We start from the raw sequence: 21120 nt of genomic DNA on the forward strand, positions 1-21120 counted from the left end.
TTGATAATACATCTTTTCCTAAAATATCCATTGTGTTTTGTGAACTTTTAGGTAACCACAAATCTGCAGCTAACATAGCTAGTGTACTTAAGCAAGTCTTTACATTGAGTATATTCCTAACTGTGAATGTGTAATGGCCGTGGAAGTGATGTGGGATTTTTGCTTTGACTGTCTATGTCCTGACCGGTCAGCCATGGCATCTCTTATTGAGTAGTAGCACAGGGCTGCCTGTCCTGCAAAATACAATACAGCACAGCCATGGTAAGAGTCCATCTGCACTCAGCAAACACCACCGTTTGTTTGTGTGTCTGTCTAGGGTACCCCAATCCCATCACAATTTTAACCCTGTACTCTAGGACTGACTTTTGAAAAAGAGCAGAATAATTTAAAGTCATACCAAAGGTTTTTATAAATAAAACTAAAGCTAAAGAAATAGCTTTTCTATACAATTTGTGGTTCTCTAATAGTAAGCGTCATCACTCTCCCACTTGTAGAGCGCTCTCCAGTGGTATGAAAATGGCAGCAGGTCCCTGGCCCTTTACGCCCTCTGTCGTTCTCATGTCATCATGTCCTCCTAGAAACGGTTGCTAACAACTCGGGGGAAAGAGAGCAGACAAACGTGTCGACATTCAAAGTGGTATCAGTAGCTAATTGCGCAAACTAAAACAAAAATCAGTTCCTGCAGGTAGTCAATTAGCTTACAACATTTGACATAATTTTGTACTTTTTTGGAAGCTGTAATTAAGTCAGAGATGACCTATTTCTAAACAGAACTGAGTGTCTGGCTAGCTAGCAAGCCTAAATGGTGGTGCCACTGTTTTGGCAAACTAGATATCTAACGTTCGCTAGCTAGCTGCAAATGTTTAGCATATTCCTTTGTGCTTCCTTTTCACATGTGAAATGGTAAATCAGGAGGGATAGAAAAATGCCCTTCCTATCATTGTTTGAAGTAGCTAGGATAACATAGATCTGCCGCAAACAAAGTGCAACCACTGATTTGTCTAGCTAATTGTTTACTGTTCCCAGAGTACAATTAAACCATGCCTCGAGGAAGATCCGCCACCAGTGTCCACTCTGACAGCAGTGACATGGATATTGATGGAATAGGTATAGTATGTGTTTTGTATGACCAGCATAAGGGTTAGCTAATTAACTCACCAACTAACTTGTTCTCAGAAATGTCAACATTTGCATTTGGTGTTCTGTGCTCCAGCGGAAACAGAGATGGGAAAACTGCAAAGACAGTTCCGGATCATGGGGGGAGACCGGCTGGCCTACAGCATCCAGTCTCAAGATCACATACGCAGACAGCGGTGAGTCCACCGGTACACCACACATCACCATCACAGTGTCTGTGTGTGAAATACAATGTATGAATGTGTACCGATTATAGGAGGGCCCCCAAAAAAGCCGATACCGATTATTCGGCCGATTTTATATTTATTTGTAATAATGACAATTACAACAATACTAAATCAAAACTTATTTTAACTTATTATAATACATAAATACTGTCAATTTAGCCTCAAATAAATAATGAAACATGTTCAATTTGGTTTAAATTATGCAAAAACAAAGTGTTGGAGAAGAAAGTAAAAGTGCAATATGTGCCATGTAAAAAAGCTAACGTTTAAGTTCCTTGCTCAGAACATGAGAACATATGAAAGCTGGTGGTTCCTTTTAACATGACTCTTCAATATTCCCAGGTAAGATGTTTTAGGTTGTAGTTATTATAGGAAATATAGGACTATTTCTCTCTATACGATTTGTATTTCATATACCTTTGACTATTGGATGTTCTTATAGGCACTTTAGTATTGCCAGTGTAACAGTATAGCTTCCGTCCCTCTCCTCGCTCCTACCTGGGCTTGAACCAGGAACACATCGACAACAGCCACCCTCGAAGCAGCGTTACCCATGTAGAGCAAGGGGAACAACCACTCCCAAGTCTCAGAGCGAGTGACGTTTGAAAAACTATTAGCGCGCACCCGCTAACTAGCTAGCCATTTCACATGGGTTACACCAGCCTAATCTCGGGGGTTGATAGGCTTGAAGTCATAAACAGCGCAATGCTTGAAGAATTGCGAAGAGCTGCTGGCAAAACGCATGAAGGTGCTGTTTGAATGAATGCTTACGAGCCTGCTGCTGCCTACCATCGCTCAGTCAGACTGCTCTATCAAATATCAAATCATAGACTTAATTATAACATAATAACACACAGAAATAGGAGCCTTTGGTCATTAATATGGTCGAATCCGGAAACTATCATTTCGAAAACTAAACGTTTATTATTTCAGTGAAATAAGGAACCGTTCCGTATTTTATCTAACGGGTGGCATCCCTAAGTCTAAATATTCCTGTTACATTGCACAACCTTCAATGTTATGTCATAATTATGTACAATTCTGGCAAATTAATTCAAATCAAATTTATTTATATAGCCCTTCTTACATCAGCTGATATCTCAACGTGCTGTACAGAAACCCAGCCTAAAACCCCAAACAGCAAGCAATGCAGGTGTAGAAGCACGGTGGCTAGGAAAAACTCCCTAGAAAGGCCAAAACCTAGGAAGAAACCTAGAGAGGATCCAGGCTATGAGGGGTGGCCAGTCCTCTTCTGGCTGTGCCGGGTGGCGATTATAACAGCACATGGCCTAGATGTTCAAATATTCATAAATGACCAGCATGGTCAAATAATAATAATCATAGTAGTTGTCGAGGGTGCAACAAGTCAGTAACACAAGAGTAAGTGTCAGTTGGCTTTTTCATAGCCGATCTTTGAGAGTATCTCTACCGCTCCTGCTGTCTCTAGAGAGTTGAAAACAGCAGGTCTGGGACAGGTAGCACGTGCGGTGAATAGGTCAGGGTTCCAGCGGGTCTGGGACAGCAGGTCTGGGACAGCAGGTCTAATTACGGCCTTTTGTTAGGAATAAATGGACTTAACACAGTTCACAATGAGCCAGGCGGCCCAAACTGCTCTATATACCGTGACTGCTTGCACGGAACGCAAGAGAAGTGACACAAATTCATGTTAGCAGGCAATATTAACTAAATATGCAGGGTTAAAAATATATACTTGTGTATTGATTTTAAAGAAAGGCATTGATGTTTATGGTTAGGTACATTGGTGCAACGACAGTGCTTTTTTTCGCAAATGCGCTTGCTAAATCATCACCCGTTTGTTGAAGTAGGCTGTGATTCGATGAGAAATTAACAGGCGGTTGGTTAGAGTGGTGGTTAGAGCGTTGGACTAGTAACCGGAAGGTTGCAAAAATGAATCCCCGAATCCCCCCTGAACAAGGCAGTTAACCCCCGTTCCTAGGCCGTCATTGAAAATAACAATGTGTTCTTAATCTGACTTGCCTAGTTAAATAAAGGTGTACTTTTTTTTTTTTTTTTAATCGGCAAATCGGTGCCCAAAAATACTGATTACCGATTGTTATGAAAACTTGAAATCGGCCCTAATTAATCGGCCATTCCGATTAATCGGTCAACCTCTACTCTGGACGCTTCTGACTTAGAATATGTGGACAACTACAAATACCTTGGTGTCTGGTTAGACTGTAAACTCTCCTTCCAGACTCACATCAAACATCTCCAATCCAAAGTTAAATCTAGAATTGGCTTCCTATTTCGCAACAAAGCATCTTTCACTCATGCTGCCAAACATACCCTCGTAAAACTGACCATCCTACCGATCCTCGACTTCGGCGATGTCATTTACAAAATAGCCTCCAATACCCTACTCAATAAATTGGATGCAGTCTATCACAGTGCCATCTGTTTTGTCACCAAAGCCCCATATACTACCCACCACTGCGACCTGTACGCTCTCGTTGGCTGGCCCTCGCTTCATACTCGTCGCCAGACCCACTGGCTCCAGGTCATCTGCAAGACCCTGCTAGCTAAAGTTCCCCCTTATCTCTGCTCGCTGGTCACCATAGCAGCACCCACCCGTAGCACGCGCTCCAGCAGGTATATCTCTCTGGTCACCCCCAAAGCCAATTCCTCCTTCGGCCGCCTCTCCTTCCAGTTCTCTGCTGCCAATGACTGGAACGAACTACAAAAATCTCTGAAACTGGAAACACTTATCTCCCTCACTAGCTTTAAGCACCAGCTGTCAGAGCAGCTCACAGATTACTGCACCTGTACATAGCCCATCTATAATTTAGCCCAAACAACTACCTCTTCCCCTACTGTATTTATTTATTTATTTTGCTCCTTTGCTCCCCATTATTTCTATTTCTACTTTGCACTTTCTTCCACTGCAAATCTACCAATCCAGTCTTTTACTTGCTATATTGTATTTACTTTGCCACCATGGCCTTTTTTGCCTTTTACCTCCCTTATCTCACCTCATTTGCTCACTTTGTATATAGACTTATTTTTCTACTATATTATTGACTGTATGTTTGTTTTACTCCATGTGTAACTCTGTGTTGTTGTATGTGTCGAACTGCTTTGCTTTATCTTGGTCAGGTCGCAATTGTAAATGAGAACTTGCTCTCAACTAGCCTACCTGGTTAAATAAAGGTGAAATAAATAACAAAAAATGCTCAGCGTGTCTGTTTGTGTATGTGTAATATGTAGGCAGGAGATAGAGAAGCTTGAGAAGGAACAGGAGGAGCTACAGCGTAGTCTCTGTGTGTCTGAGAGCCTATCCCGACGGCAGCGGGACAGTGAGGATGCCCAGACCCTGCGCTCCATGCTGGAACAGAGGGACGAGGTGGGGGACGAGGTGGAGAGGGAGAGGCAGAGTCAGGCAGAGCTGGAGCAGGAGGTACAGGAGGTTCACACACACACAGCCACACACACGCACAGCCACACACACACACACACACACACACACAGAACCTTCACCCCCTTAGTGAGTTGAAGATGCCATGTCTATGTGCTGGGGCCAGATCTCCAGCATGGAGAGAAAGCTGACAGAGCTGAGGAGAGGCGAGGTCACTGCTACTCTCAGCCAAAAGTCCCAGTCCCGACAAACTCAGAAGGCCTCACGCACCCTGGAGAACAAACTGGATAGAGTGAGTAGCATGTCTTGTCACACTCAGGCCAACACAGAATTGGATAGCACTGTTAAACCCAGTACCACACAGTACTGTAGTACAGCCTGCTGCCTAATATTGTCAAAATACTGTTCTCTGTTAGTATTTTCACATCACTTAGACCTGTCTACTATTACTGTTGCAGGCCCTCATTCGCTTCAACGAGCAGCTGACTAAAAACAGCCACCTGAGAGAGGACCTGGAGACTCTGCGTGTGGAGCGGGTCCGGTTCCAGCAGCTCCACCGCAGACTGGACAAGGTCAGGGGTCACACTGAGACCAATCAAAATCCAGGGACAGAGAGAGGTCACATGACTCCTGTTATTAAACCCTGCTTCCTTTTCTAGGAGCTGCAGGAGATCCGGAAAGACATTGGAGATATGGTCAGCCTCTCCACTGCTGCATATGATGTCAGGTGAGATATGAGAGTTGAATGTGTCTGGCCTGCTTAATGTGTGTAAGAATCCTTACTTACATATGTGGAGGCTACTGTATTTGTTGCAACCAGTTTGTGAGTGTGCGTTTATCTATGGGTTTGCACATGCACTTAGGTTTCATATGGTATATATCTATGGCTCCATCTGTCTCTCTGTGCCAGGGTGGAGGCCCAGTCTAAGATGATCATGATGAGGGAGAAGGCAGTAAAGGACCTGTCTCAGTACAGCGCTGAAATGAAGGAGCTGGAGAGGGTGATCGCACACGAACGCCGCCTCAAAGAGTTCATGACCACCAAGTGCAGTGAGAGGAGTGGCCAGGATGAGGGGCAAGAACTGGGCCGGAGGCATGGTATGACTGAGCGTTAGAACACACACAGTGTGCATGCATGCTTGTGATGTTTCATATTGGAGTTTGCTATAACATGCATGTGACTTGGGGAGTGATATGTGACTTAAGAGTGATAGAAAAATACTAGAATGAAAGTGAGGATAATGATGAAAAAGATGTTACTACAGATGATGATGATCATGAGGATAATGGTGATGATGAGTATGATAATGCCTGTGTCTTTCAGCGTCAGAGTTGAAGGAACAGAGGAGGATGGACTCTGGGGAGGAGTCAGTGGACACACTGGAGGAAGTCTTCCACAGGATCCAGAATATCACTGGAGAGGAAGAGCTGGACATGCTGGTCACCAGGTTCATCCAGGGTCAGTCCTGACCTTCACACACACATATTAATACAATGCAAACTCCAAACTCTGTCTGTTATTACCTCTGTATGCAGTTGATATGTGTTAATGCTCCTCTTGTGGTTCTATTGCTGTGTAGTCGAGGATCAGAACTTTGCCCTCTTCAACTATGTGAATGAGCAAAACAACGAGGCTGAAGCTTTGAGGGACCAAATTAACCAGGTCAGTAAGAGGTTGTTTACCTTGAATGCACAGTTCAGTCCTCCATGTATTCTGATTGTGTGCACATGCTGTGTGCGCACTTGCGTTAGTGATGTGCGGGTTGACTCATAACCTGCAGTCACCTGCAGTTATATCTGCAGGGCAGGTGGGTTTAGGGTCATGAAGTATTGTGTGGATGGGTGGCGAGCGGGTTGAATAAAGAGAAAACGATGCATAAAAATGTTATTAATTTAGAATTCTTGTGCTATTCATATCTATAGGCTACATTGAGGTTTTTCTTTCATCATTTTGATCTGGTGTTAGTGCGTAGCCTAAGCTTCAGGGCCCAACTGTAGCGCGCCAAATACAAGGCAATCACCAAATGCTTTCAAAAACTTGGGCAGAAAAAGTTCATATCAATCCACTGAGGCAAAAAGGACAACGTCAGAGTTTAATTCAAGAAGAGAGAAGCTGCGAAATGGAGAGTTGAAAATAAATAACAGGGAGGGACAGAAAAGTTATGTCATGTTTGGGAAATATTTGGTGAAGAGATGGAGAGGATGATAGTGCTGGCCCCTAAACGTCTTTGCTGCGCGAAAGAAGCAGAGAGGAAATGGAAAAACAGACATTACCCATGTCAACGAGATAGAAGCATTCATTCTATTCATTCAAATAATGACAGAAGAGAAGCTGCATCCCACTGGGCACACACTGGTTGAATCAACGTTGTTTCCACGTCATCTCAATGAAATTACATTGGACCAACGTGGAAAGATGTTGAATTGACGTCTGCCCAGTGGGATGTACAGTATCTTGTTATAGACAAGTTCAATATCAAATAGCCTACCAAAATGTCTGAAATTATAAGCAGAAACATAGGCCTATCTAAAAAGGCTTATCACATATAGTCGGGCGGGAGCGGGTGAACAACCAGCTGATCCACACATCACTGTGTGTGTGTCAGACCCAGAGGGAGATGGAGCAGTTTAATGTGACGGGGCAGCAGCAGAAGCAGGAGCACCATGCTTTGTTGAGAGATATTGATCAGCAACAGAGAGACACAGAGTCTCAGGCACATGAGAATGAAGTCCTGGCCAGCGCTGTGAGCAAGATCCTGGACCAGATAAAGACAGGTACTCTAAACCTCTCTCTCTCTCTCTCTCTCTCTGTCTCTGTCTCTGTCTCTCTGTCTCTCTCTCTGTCTCTCTGTCTCTCTGTGTGTCTCTCTCTGTGTGTGTGTCTCTCTCTGTGTGTGTGTGTCTCTCTCTCTCTGTGTTTCTCTCTTTCTCTGTGTTTCTCTGTGTCTGTCTCTCTGTGTCTCTCTCTCGCTGTGTCTCTGTGTGTCTCTCTCTTGCTCACTCGCACACACACACAGAGCTAAACATACTTTCATACATCACATGTACAGTGACATGATAGATTTACACTCAGTGTACAAAACATTAAGAACCCCATGACATAGCTTTCCCCTGGTCAGTCTATGCTCCCTTATTGATGTCACTTGTTAAATCCACTTCAATCAGTGTAGATGAAGTGGAGGAGACAGGTTAAAGAAGGATTCTTAAGCATTGAGACATGGGTTGTGTATGTGTGCCATTCAGAGGGTGAATGGGCAAAATATTTAGGTGCCTTTGAACGGGGTATGGTAGTAGGTGCCAGGTACACCGGTTTGTTTCAAGAACTACAACGCTGCTGGGTTTTTCACGCTCAACAGTTTACTGTGTGTATCAAGAATGGTCCACCACCCAAAGGACATCAAGCCAACTTGACACAACTGTGGGAAGCATTGGAGTCAACATGGGCCAGCATCCCGGTGGAATGCTTTTGACACCTTGTAGAGTCCATGCCCCTGACTAATTGAGGCTGTTCTCAATATTAGGAAGATGTTCCTAGTGTTTGGTTTACTCACTGTATGATGAAAGGAAAAATTGGCCTTTATACTGAGGTCATAATGTTCTATGTTTGCCTGTTTGTGATGGGGTAGGAGTGAACAGTGTGTTCCAGAAGATGGACTGTGATCGCTCAGTGGTGGAGGACTTGCTAGGCTCGTCCTCTGGCATCCGGGAGAACAACATCATGACCTACCTGGGTCTGGTGGAGCAGAGGACCAACCAGCTGCTCACCATGCAGGCCTTCCTCAACTCCAGGGTAACTAACATGCACACCCAGAATCACTCCTATTGGCCCATATCAGTCTAGCCTGGTCCCAGATCTGTTGGCAAGATGGCACAAACAGATCTGGGATCAGTCTACTATCCATCTGTATGTACACGCATATCACAGACTATACCATGTATGTATCCCTCTCTGTTTCTTACAGGATCTCGATAAGGAGTATGACCCAAAAGATCTTGCCCGATTTCTACTCGGTCAGAACCCTGAGGTTCCCAGACAAAATATCATCATACAGCCTCCTGTCACTGGGTTGGTACTCTTGTGTTATGATTTGAGCTTATTTACCCTGTGGCTGTGTCTTACCTGGTCCGTGTGTGATTGTGCTCCTCAGGGATGACTATGACACAGAGGAGTCTCCTCTCACTGATGAGGAAGAGCGGCCTCTCTCCCAGGGAGAACTACGCCAGAGAATCATGAAAGGGGTGAGCTATGACCAATATTCACTTACATCTTAACACACAGACTTCCTTTAAATATCGTTGTACAATAGGATGTTTTTGGTGCGAAATATTTTCTTCATTTTTTCTTTCATCTTGATCACCTACGTAACTAATAAAGCTGTCAGTGAAGTTGAAACCATTATGACGTAATGCACTGTACTTTCAACATCAATGCTTTCTCCTATGTGCCTGTTATATGTACATTTTACACAGGTCCTGCTAAAGGAGGGATCAGTGCGTCACACAGGAGCAAGGAGAAAGATGAGTGTTCCGTCCAACAGCCATCGGCGCTCCCTAGAGGCCTGAGAGGAGCGGCGCACAAGGAGACAGCCATATCCAGACGGTGTTGTCTAGAAGAGATACAGCTTGGTCAAAATGTACGCAGCAGTTTAGGATAATTAATGCAGGAGTTCAGGATAATTCATGTAGCAATTTAGGAGAATTAATGTAGCAATTTAGGAGAATTAATGTAGCAGGTTAGGAGAATTAATGTAGCAGGTTAGGAGAATTAATGTAGCAGGTTAGAAGAATTAGGTTAAGATTAGGATAAGGGTTAGTATTAGGATTAGCCAAAAAATAAATCTACTTTTGATGTCAATTTCACAAAAGCTATATCCCATCTAGATGTGACCTTTCTAGCCACCCCCACCCGGTGAAGGACCTCATCCTAGGAAGAATAGCAGATTTTGTTATCTAGTGTTATCACCTGAATTTCAACCATGATCAAATGACCAAATGTCACCATTTTAGTTCTGATTTAATATATGGTAGATAGTATTACTTGTACTTCTATATCTCCTTTTTAATAATATGATGCTGCATCATCATGGTCTGTTACAATATAAGTGTGATTTGTTTAGCTTGAACTAATTTAGATTAGGAGATATAAAGACTTCTCTCAGTCTGGCAGCCAGCTGGTCTTTTGATGTGTCACATGCCATCTGGCTTTGATTATTCAAGTCTGGTCTCAATACATCCCCTGCTGCCCTGCTCTCAGATGCCGAAGTGCTCCAACTGAACACAAGGGGGCACTGCTTTTCCAATCATTGTAGGTTCATTGAAACTTGTTTTACCATTTTTCATATCTACAAGTTTGATCATCAATATTTGTAGGATATGTTTTCTCCCTTTTTCAAATAGATTAGGAACTATATGTAACATTTTCCTGTGATCCAAAGATAAAATTCCAAACAATTTGTTTTAATCTCTATTTAAACATCATGTAGTCTCTTTAGCCACTTTCTCCATACAATGGGACAATTAGGAAAGGAATAGATTTATTTTAAGAAACTTTTTGTCTGAGGTTATCCAACATAATCAAGAGTCAACAAAGAGTGTTAATTTAGTTAGGCTAGCTTTGAAAGGTCTCCATGGAATGGTCTCGCATGGATTACACACAATTACACATGACTAACATGCTGACTAGACCGCTCGCGTACGTCCGCCATCGCACGCATGCTGATTTTGTTCACCCACACCAGACGCGATCAGGACAAGCAGGTTGAAATATCAAAACGAACTCTGAACCAACTACATTAATTTGGGGACAGGTTGAAAAGCATTAGACATTTATGTCAATTTAGCTAGCTAGCTTGCTGTTGCTAGCTAATTTGTCCTGGGATATAAACATTGGGTTGTTATTTTACCTGAAATGCACAAGGTCCTCTACTACGACAATTAATCCACAGCTAAAAGGATAAACCGAGATAGTTTTTAGTCATCTCTCTTTCAGGTTCCTCTTTCTCTTTGGACTTTATATGGCGGTTGGCAACCAACTTTAAGGTGCATTACCACCACCAACTGGAGTGTGGACCTCAGTTTGTCTTTCAATCACCCGTGTGGGTACATGCTCCTAAAAACCAATGAGGAAATGAGACAGGCGGGATATGCAGCGCGTCAAGCCTCACAATAGAACCGAGTTCCATTTTAGCGCCCGGCTACCCAGACTCGCAATAATTGAATAACATGTATGTGTACATTTATTTTGCAATGCTCGCACAAATGACGCGAACGGTGTGGTCAGCATGTTATACGCATCTTTCTACTTTTAGGGACATCCTTGTATAAGTGAACGGGGAGGAGACAAGTTAAGTCAATGTACAGAAGGTTTACATAGAGACAGATCTGACATATACAGTAGCAGTCAATTGGTGGACACCTCATTCAAGGGTTTTTCTTTATTTGTACTATTTTCTACATTGTGTAATAGTAGTGAAGACATCAAAACTATGAAATAACAAATATGGAATCATGTAGTAACAAAAAGTGTTAAACAAATCAAAATATATATTCTTCAAAGTAGCCACCCTTTGCCTTGATGACAGTTTTGCACACTCTTGGCATTCTCTCAACCAGCTTCATGAGGAATGCTTTTCCAGCAGTCTTGAAGGAGTTCCCACATATGCTGGGCACTTGTTGGCTGCTTTTCCTTCACTCTCCTTGGTCAAATAGCCCTTACACAGCCTGGAGGTGTGTTTTGGGCCATTGTCCTGTTGAAAAACAAATGATAGTCCCACTAAGCGCATACCAGATGGAATAGCATATCGCTGCAGAATGCTGTGGTAGCCATGCTGGTTAAGTTTGCCTTGAATTCTAAATAAATTACAGACAGCGTCTCCAGCAAAGCACCATCACACCACCACCTCCATGCTTCACGGTCAGAACCACACATGCGGATATCATCCGTTCACCTACTCTGCTTTTCACAAAGACATGGCGGTTGGAACCATAAATATCACATTTGGACTCATCAGACCAAAGGACAGATTTCCACCGGTCTAATGTCCACCGCTCGTGTTTCTTGACCCAAGCAAGTCTCTTCTTATTATTGGTGTCCTTTTAGTAGTGGTTTCTGTGCAGCAATTCGACCATGAAGGCCTGATTCCTCTAAACAGTTGATGTTGAAATGTGTCTGTTACTTGAACTCTGAAACATTTATTTGGGCTGCAATTTCTGAGGCTGGTAACTCTAATGAACTAATCCTCTGCAGCAGAGGTAATTCTGGGTCTTCCATTCCTGTGGCGGTCCTTATGAGAGCCAGTTTCATCATAGAGCTTGATGGGTTTTGTAACTGCACTTGAAGAAACATTCAAAATTCTTGAAATGTTCTGCATTGACTGACCTTCATGTCTTAACGTAATGATGGACTGTTGTTTCTCTTTGCTTATTTGAGCTGTTCTTGCCATAATATGCACTTAGTCTATTACCACATAGGGATATCTTATGTATACCACCTCACAACATAATTCATTGGGTCAAACACATTAAGAAGGAAAGAAAATCCACATGTTAACTTTTAACAAGGCACACCTGTTAATTGAAATGCATTCCAGATGACTACCTCATGAAGCTGGTTGAGAGAATGCCAAGAGTATGCAAAGCTGTCATCAAGGCAAAGGGTGGCTGCTTTGAAGAATCTCAAATATAAAATATATTTTGGTTTAACACTTTTTTGGTTACTACATGATTCCATATGTGTTATTTCATAATTTTAATATATTCACTATTATTCTACAATGTAGAAAATAGTAAAAATAAAGAAAAACCCTTGAATGAGTAGCTATGTCCAAACTTTTGACTGCAACTGTATATCTGTCACTGGAGTGAGTGTGGTTGCATGTGCATGATTCCATATGGAGAGATTGGACAGCACTTTGTAAGGAAGGGAGACTGTTACACAATTAGCGTTTATGACTTGGTTTGCACTAAAGAATCCCCTCTGAAGCTCCACTGTGTGACTATGAAAACAGATAATCAAAGTTAAAAGAGGAGCAATGAAAAAAGGGACGGCAAGAGAGATGAGATGGAGGCGGTTGTTGGCTTTGAAATCCAACTCTTACTGAGCCCCCTCCACTCCCAACTAAATTATCTGTGCGCATGGCTCGCTTCATTGCCATAGAAACCTTCCCTTTAATCGCAACGGAACCTAATTTCCTCCTCCTGACAAATGCTCCAGAGGGGTATCCTACAAAGCAGGATTAATGAATTAGGCAGCTAACTCTGATAAACATCTACAAATAACTATTGATTTTCTAGTTCAACAAGAAAGCTAAACTTGGATACGTGTTTTTGGTTGTTGGGTCAATTAGACCATTCCCATTTCAATGTTAACTTTAAAAAAAATAGAACGTTTTTTCAAAAATATTTCAGCTGGCTAACTCATTGATTCTGCTTTGTAGTATACCCCTCTGATCGCCCTGGGACACCACCTGCACCAGCCAGTCCCCAGCCCAGTCCCAAGGCCCACTTCCTACTCCCTACGCCCTACCTACCAGCAGGCCACCACCGCACTCTATACGCCCTACCTACCAGCAGGCCACCACCGCACTCTATACGCCCTACCTACCAGCAGGCCACCACCGCACTCTCTACGCCCTACCTACCAGCAGGCCACCACCGCACTCTATACGCCCTACCTACCAGCAGGCCACCACCGCACTCTATACGCCCTACCTACCAGCAGGCCACCACCGCACTCTATACGCCCTACCTACCAGCAGGCCACCACCGCACTGTCTATGCCCTACCTACCAGCAGGCCACCACCGCACTGTCTATGCCCTACCTACCAGCAGGCCACCACCGCACTGTCTATGCCCTACCTACCAGCAGGCCACCACCGCACTCTCTACGCCCTACCTACCAGCAGGCCACCACCGCACTCTCAACGCCCTACCTACCAGCAGGCCACCACCGCACTCTCTACGCCCTACCTACCAGCAGGCCACCACCGCACTCTATACGCCCTACCTACCAGCAGGCCACCACCGCACTCTATACGCCCTACCTACCAGCAGGCCACCACCGCACTCTATACGCCCTACCTACCAGCAGGCCACCACCGCACTGTCTATGCCCTACCTACCAGCAGGCCACCACCGCACTGTCTATGCCCTACCTACCAGCAGGCCACCACCGCACTCTCTACGCCCTACCTACCAGCAGGCCACCACCGCACTCTCAACGCCCTACCTACCAGCAGGCCACCACCGCACTCTCTACGCCCTACCTACCAGCAGGCTACCACCGCACTCTCTACGCCCTACCTAGCAGCAGGCCACCACCGCACTCTCTACGCCCTACCTAGCAGCAGGCCACCACCGCACTCTCTACGCCCTACCTATCAGCAGGCTACCACCGCACTCTCTACGCCCTACCTACCAGCAGGCTACCACCGCACTCTCTACGCCCTACCTAGCAGCAGGCCACCACCGCACTCTCTACGCCCTACCTACCAGCAGGCCACCACCGCACTCTCTGCCTACCAGCAGGCCACCACCGCACTCTCTACGCCCTACCTACCAGCAGGCCACCACCGCACTCTCTACGCCCTACCTACCAGCAGGCCACCACCGCACTCTCTACGCCCTACCTAGCAGCAGGCCACCACCGCACTCTCTACGCCCTACCTAGCAGCAGGCCACCACCGCACTCTCTACGCCCTACCTAGCAGCAGGCCACCACCGCACTCTATACGCCCTACCTACCAGCAGGCCACCACCGCACTCTCTACGGCCTACCTAGCAGCAGGCCACCACCGCACTCTCTACGCCCTACCTACCAGCAGGCCACCACCGCACTCTCTACGCCCTACCTACCAGCAGGCCACCACCGCACTCTCTACCTACCAGCAGGCCACCACCGCACTCTCTACGCCCTACCTACCAGCAGGCCACCACCGCACTCTCTACGCCCTACCTACCAGCAGGCCACCACCGCACTCTCTACGCCCTACCTACCAGCAGGCCACCACCGCACTCTCTACGGCCTACCTACCAGCAGGCCACCACCGCACTCTCTACGCCCTACCTAGCAGCAGGCCACCACCGCACTCTCTACGCCCTACCTAGCAGCAGGCCACCACCGCACTCTCTACGCCCTACCTAGCAGCAGGCCACCACCGCACTCTCTACGCCCTACCTACCAGCAGGCCACCACAGCACTCTCTACGCCCTACCTACCAGCAGGCCACCACCGCACTCTCTACGCCCTACCTACCAGCAGGCCACCACCGCACTCTCTACGCCCCTACCTAGCAGCAGGCCACCACCGCACTCTCTACGCCCTACCTAGCAGCAGGCCACCACCGCACTCTCTACGCCCTACCTAGCAGCAGGCCACCACCGCACTCTCTACGCCCTACCTACCAGCAGGCCACCACCGCACTCTCTACGCCCTACCTACCAGCAGGCCACCACCGCACTCTCTACGCCCTACCTACCAGCAGGCCACCACCGCACTCTCTACGCCCTACCTAGCAGCAGGCCACCACCGCACTCTCTACGCCCTACCTACCAGCAGGCCACCACCGCACTCTCTACGCCCTACCTAGCAGCAGGCCACCACCGCACTCTCTACGCCCTACCTAGCAGCAGGCCACCACCGCACTCTCTACTCTTCCTCTTCTCTTTTCACCATTTTCCCCTTCCTTATTTTCCTTATGTTATTCCTCTCATGCTCTTTCCATTTACTTCTCTACCTTCTGCCCCACTAACTTTTTTTGTGGTCTCCTCTGGTTTAAGCTACTCTTACCCTTCATACTTTTTGTGGTTATTTTAGTTCACGTCAAAGATTGCGATTAGTCTCAGATGAGACATAAAGCAGCTAGTTGGGACTTTCTGAGAAACATATATACACTCACCAGACCCGCATCGATACACACACACACTATTTATTTCTCTCTTTTATCTCAGCTTTCCAAACTGGCTTGTATCCTGTTCATTTGTTACTTTTCTATCTCACCTCCTCTATTCCCTTATCATCTGTTACAGTCAATGTTCCTTATCTGTTACAGTCAGTTCCTTATCGTCTGTTACAGTCAATGTTCCTTATCGTCTGTTACAGTCAATGTTCCTTATCGTCTGTTACAGTCAATGTTCCTTATCGTCTGTTACAGTCAATGTTCCTTATCGTCTGTTACAGTCAATGTCCCTTATCGTCTGTTACAGTCAATGTCCCTTATCGTCTGTTACAGTCAATGTCCCTTATCGTCTGTTACAGTCAATGTCCCTTATCGTCTGTTACAGTCAATGCCCCTCATCGTCTGTTACAGTCAATGCCCCTCATCGTCTGTTACAGTCAATGCCCCTCATCGTCTGTTACAGTCAATGCCCCTCATCGTCTGTTACAGTCAATGCCCCTCATCGTCTGTTACAGTCAATGCCCCTTATCGTCTGTTACAGTCAATGCCCCTTATCGTCTGTTACAGTCAATGCCCCTTATCGTCTGTTACAGTCAATGTCCTGTTTTCTACTCGTTTGGTTCTCTTGTCACCGTAGGTCTAGTGAAAATGGCACTTAATTTCTTTACATAATACTTGCATGCAATTTGTCTTTACTTTCCAAGTACATTTAGCTAAGTGTATGCTACATCTTTTCATCTCACCTGGTAGGATTCAGTGTTTGTATCACATGTTAACAACAAGAGAGTACGATGGCTTTTTATTGCTCAGATAAACCACCTCCCTTCACAACAAAACTGAAAGATTGAGAGACCATTTATTTACAACAACTCTGTGATCTGCACTCTCCACCAGTACCTTAAAAGACTCTCAGCCTTTTCCCTTTTCCATCGCTCTCTCTTTCCTTCTCAGTTTGTTTATTTGGGCATTGTGCCAGGTATTTCCCTAGTCTGCCTGCTGCTCCAGAATACTACCTCCCCCTTAAGAGCCCAGAGCCCTCCCCTCTCCCCCTCCAATTCACCTACCAGTATGTGTTGCCAGGCAACCAACCGACCAAGAGGTCTGGCAGTCACTCTCTCTGACCAATCAGGTTCCAGTGTTTATTTTCAAATAGTTGATTGAAGGTTGTCCACAAGCACTGTGTCTTCAGATACCATTTTATTAATGTTCTGTTTAAAGTTTTATCCTCACACTGAAGGGTCAGTTTTCCAAGCTTTCTGTATTTTTGGGGGAATTTTGCGATTACCGCTATCTATCCTTGTTCCACCCTTCATAGACTAAGAAGCACATACAGGCAGTCTACCACTGAGCGGCAGCACTAGCTTACAGCTGCACAGGTCACAGGTCACAAGAAAGAAAGGCAGCCGGTTAGCAGTTGCTAAGCAATCTAGCTCGTTTACCTGTGGCTCATTTGTGACCGACTTTGTGATTGACACAGATGTCCGGTAATGTGATTATACGTTATATCATTATCAATGCCACTGTTCTGAGTACACTAAAGTCATGATAGTCATCACTTTTTAGTAGTGCATGTTCTAAATGAAAAAGCAAGCAATGTTCATATGGTCTCTTGTATAGTGGTGTTCCATCTGCCTATGAGAGGGAGTACATTCATGAAATACTTGTGTGCTCTGGTAGACTTAAAAACCCTCAGTTTGTGGTAGATGTGAGAGGTTGAAATGACAGAGACGGCTGGAAACAGATAAAGCCCTGGGTTTAGGTTAAACATTAGTCTTGATCAGCCTTCTGAGTTTCAGTTCACTTCATTCTGTCGTGTACAGGAAGTTTCCTCATGAATGATTACAGCTGCCCTCCATTTCACAGGCTGCTAAGGGGGTCTCCATTTTGTGTGTCTGAGGAGCCATGTAATTCCCCTGAGCCCCAACTTGTTTATTTCACCATGTGCACTGGAGACCACTGCTTTGTATGAAGGGTCTGTATTCCCAATTATTACAGATCCAAACATGTATTCTCTTATTCCTCCTTGCATGGGTCCTTTTATTCCACTTGAGCCTCCCTATCTCTCGGCCAGCCCTGCTCCTTCCTCTATAATTTCTTCGTGCCCTCTCCTCTCGGCTCCCATCGGTCCCTCCCCCACCCTATACTCTTGTCCCTCCTCTTCTCTGCTCTCTGCTTGCTGTGCAGATGGTTCTTTGTTGGTGCTTCATAATAGGGCTGAGGTCAGTGTGGTTAACATTAACACATGCATACTACTCTGTAGTACACCATCATTTCCCCTTCTATGTTTGCTTATCTACAATGTCTCCGAAACTACAGCACCACCAACGTTTTAGAATAAACAGAATGTCAGTCTCTCCCTACCTTGGTGATGAGGAAGTAGCCTTATAAAACCCAGATAAAGCTCTAGCCAGTAAGTCACCCCACATTTAAACTGTAATGGCTGTGACTAAAAGGAAGATCATGTCTGTGTTACCAACAGTCACAATTTACCTATTACATCAAAAGCTAGTCTAATTTAGACGAGTCGACACATTTCAATCTAGACATGGTAGTAGGGGATGTTAAATCTGATCTTCTGGAGAAGGAAATGCGAATGAACCATCTGTTCTGGGATCCCACTGCCTCACCATTGGTCATAAGAGCCACCATTATTGAGCCAGTAGCCACTGATTCATAGTTCAACCTTATCCTGATTGAGAGAACAAATGGGAGAGTTATTTGCATTTTGCACATAGTAAAATCTGTTCTGAGAAAAAGCTAATAATACATTTGAGAGCAAACATCATCCATGGTTTCATTTTTTTTAAAAAATGTAAAGCTTTACAAAAGAATCCACAAGGTATGATTTATGAATGTAGTTGTAGGTTCTGAGGAAAAGGGAGGTGAGGTGATCCACCAATGGGATGTCTCTGGGCAGGGATTACACAGACCAATGGGCCTCAGTCAAGTGCAGGTAGAGTGAAGGCGGGAAAGCTAAAGGGAGGAGTGCTTAGGAGCAACTCTGAATTAGTGGAAATTTCCACTTTCCTTGCAAGGCAGGGTGTGGGTGGAGCTTGAGATGGAATAAGGTGGTGTTGTACAAACACAGGGCACATGGAGACATTCCCAGTTCTCCTTACTTTACCCATGAACCTTTTTCTCTACCACAATCGCTGTAATAAAGCTCACTTGATTTATGTATAGGCTACTCCTTCTACCTGCCACAGACTTTTGCACTTGGGGAGCGCGACAAAACACCAAGAATAGAGTACTATCATGTTTTTCAAATAGCGCTCAGCAGGTAGGCCTATTGGGTAGAAGTATGTTTTGTTTCTCTCCTTGCTCTTCCATCCAGTACTTTTGCCTCTCTCTCATTTACCTTTTCTGTCTCATCACAACTATTTTAGTAATAGCCAAAATTAAAGGCGGCATCCATTCTGCAAACTGGTCCACGCAGTACCTGTACTTGTCATTTCTCCTCTCTCCTTTAATGCTAATTTGACAAAACGAGAGATTAAATCGATTACATGCTTCAATGTGTATCTGACACCTTTTAAATAACCAGGACACCTCCATGTAAGGGCCAAAGGGACACATTCCAGGAGGTAGCCAGCCATGAGGTTTTCTATGTTTACAGGCTTAAAGGGAAATGTAAAAAAAAAATAATCAACTTCATCTCCAGCACCACCCCAAGATCAGTATATGTGGAAATGGAACGTTTCTATGTTTTGTGGAAAAAAAGATAGAGGAAGATAAGCGTTTCCAATGACATCATGGGTGTGCATCATGTGATTTTATCCAATTATGAGTAGGCATTGCCTACTAATTGCTTATTAATTGTATACTAATTGGTTGATGAGGTCATTGGAAACACTTATCTTTCTCTTATCTTTTTTACTACAAAACATAGAAAAGTGCCATATTCACATATGTTGATGTTGGGCTGGTGCTGGAGATGCTGAAAATGAAGTTGAACAATTTTGACATTTTCCTTTAAAGGAATCCGAGAATAGATCATGCAAGACAAATAACGTTGGTGAAGGTAGCAATCATAGGTGTTTTCTTTATTGGACTGGCAGTGGTTCCGGATTTTCTGGAAACTCGATTTGCCATTGCTAAAGATGCAGAGATTTCTGCGCATGTGCATGATTTTTAGCTGCTGGCCAGTGCCCACTCCACTGCCTACGTAGCTGCTGCTCAGTGCTCCGCTGCCACTTCCCCCTCCGAGATCAGTGATGATTATTGCATGTATTCATGGAACTGTGTATGACCAACATCACTGTTGCCACTGGTAGCAGAGACTGAGGGGTCCCCGCTGGCACATCCACTGTCTTGGAATTATTCAGAGGTTCTGTACACTCTGTCACAGTATAGAAGTTAACTTATATGTTGTCCTGATTCTCTATTGGATTTGCCTGGGATCCCTAGAAAGCCATTCAGAGTGTACGGGACACCGCTGTTCAGAAGAATAGAGCCAAGTTAGCCCCCGCCAATTCTTCCAATTATGGGGACCATTCCCCCTCCTAATCCTGACCTCTGCTCTTTGATGCCCCCACCCCTGCTCTCCCCTCAAGCACCGACATTCCATGGATCAGGTTACAGTCTTTTGTCTTCCTGTTTTTCAGGTGTGATTGAGAGTAACTCTTCTTTGTGTTTATTCAGATTTTTTTGTGAAAATCTGAAGGTTGTGGTGGAGGGGATCCTTGTTGGCCAAACCACTCACTTTTGCCTCTCATTCTAAAACTAAAGATCAACTTCTTGAGCACAAAGACTATATGCTCTCTGGTCCAGACGGTTATAAAGACTATCTATGGCACTGCATCAGTTCATAAATAATGTTCCATTATAGCTTTCCAAGTTGAGTAGCAATTGTGAAGAAAATACCCTCACTGTGTCAGAGTATGAAATGGAATACTGCCCATGATTATGAGACCTTCTCCTGCAAACCTAAAATGCTGACAGCTCTCACAACAGTAAACAGCATACAGATGTTGCTCTCACTCTCTCTTCAGTCTCTGCTTGAACTCAGTCTTTTCAAGTGAACCTCTACCTCTAGTAACCTACTACAGGGACCAGCAGGAGGACATTTCTGGAAGAGGTCCAGTATCTATGGAAACAAGTTGAGATGGTAGGCATACAAAAGAGAGAGAAAAATGACAGGAAATGATCTCACAAACACTCAAACACTCCCCCTCTCTGATTGCTTTTATTAGGCAGTTAGACTTCTTATTTTCTGGATCCGGACTACTACTGTGAAGAGACACTCTAACACACACTTTCTAAAACACACACTCTACTGTACACACACACACACACCTTATTCTTAGTAATGTAATGTAGTATTATAATGTAATGTAATGAAGGAGCAATGTAAATGTGTATAATGCACACTGTTTTGTTTGATGTAATGTTTTATCTCTGGACCCCCAGGAAGAGTAGCTGCTGCCTTGGCAACAGCTAATGGGGATCCTAATAAACTACTAAATACACACAGAGTGGGATCGTTAG

General features: G+C 44.7%; 1 protein-coding gene across 2 annotated transcripts; it reads left to right on the forward strand.

Moving 5' to 3' along the window:
- Window positions 1-291: 291 nt before the first annotated feature.
- odad1 (outer dynein arm docking complex subunit 1) lies at window positions 292-21101 on the forward strand. 2 transcript variants are annotated; one of them, XR_001319722.2, is made up of 16 exons: window positions 292-685; window positions 1027-1107; window positions 1214-1313; window positions 4590-4779; window positions 4904-5029; window positions 5196-5309; window positions 5397-5464; window positions 5648-5835; window positions 6062-6196; window positions 6318-6400; window positions 7344-7512; window positions 8364-8527; window positions 8700-8803; window positions 8886-8976; window positions 9208-9371; window positions 13173-21101. XR_001319722.2 is itself a non-coding variant. In XM_014133125.2 (15 exons), exons 2-15 carry the CDS (start codon window positions 1041-1043, stop codon window positions 9298-9300), a joined length of 1692 nt encoding a protein of 563 aa, XP_013988600.1. In that variant the 5' UTR covers window positions 292-685; window positions 1027-1040; the 3' UTR covers window positions 9301-10204. The 2 variants fall into 2 exon arrangements, 1 of the variants encoding a protein (XP_013988600.1); XM_014133125.2 differs by lacking the exon at window positions 13173-21101 and having other exon boundaries at window positions 9208-10204.
- Window positions 21102-21120: the final 19 nt, after the last annotated feature.

The sequence above is a fragment of the Salmo salar genome, chromosome ssa12 (assembly GCF_905237065.1).
Source record: "Salmo salar chromosome ssa12, Ssal_v3.1, whole genome shotgun sequence".
Classification (NCBI taxonomy): domain Eukaryota; kingdom Metazoa; phylum Chordata; class Actinopteri; order Salmoniformes; family Salmonidae; genus Salmo; species Salmo salar.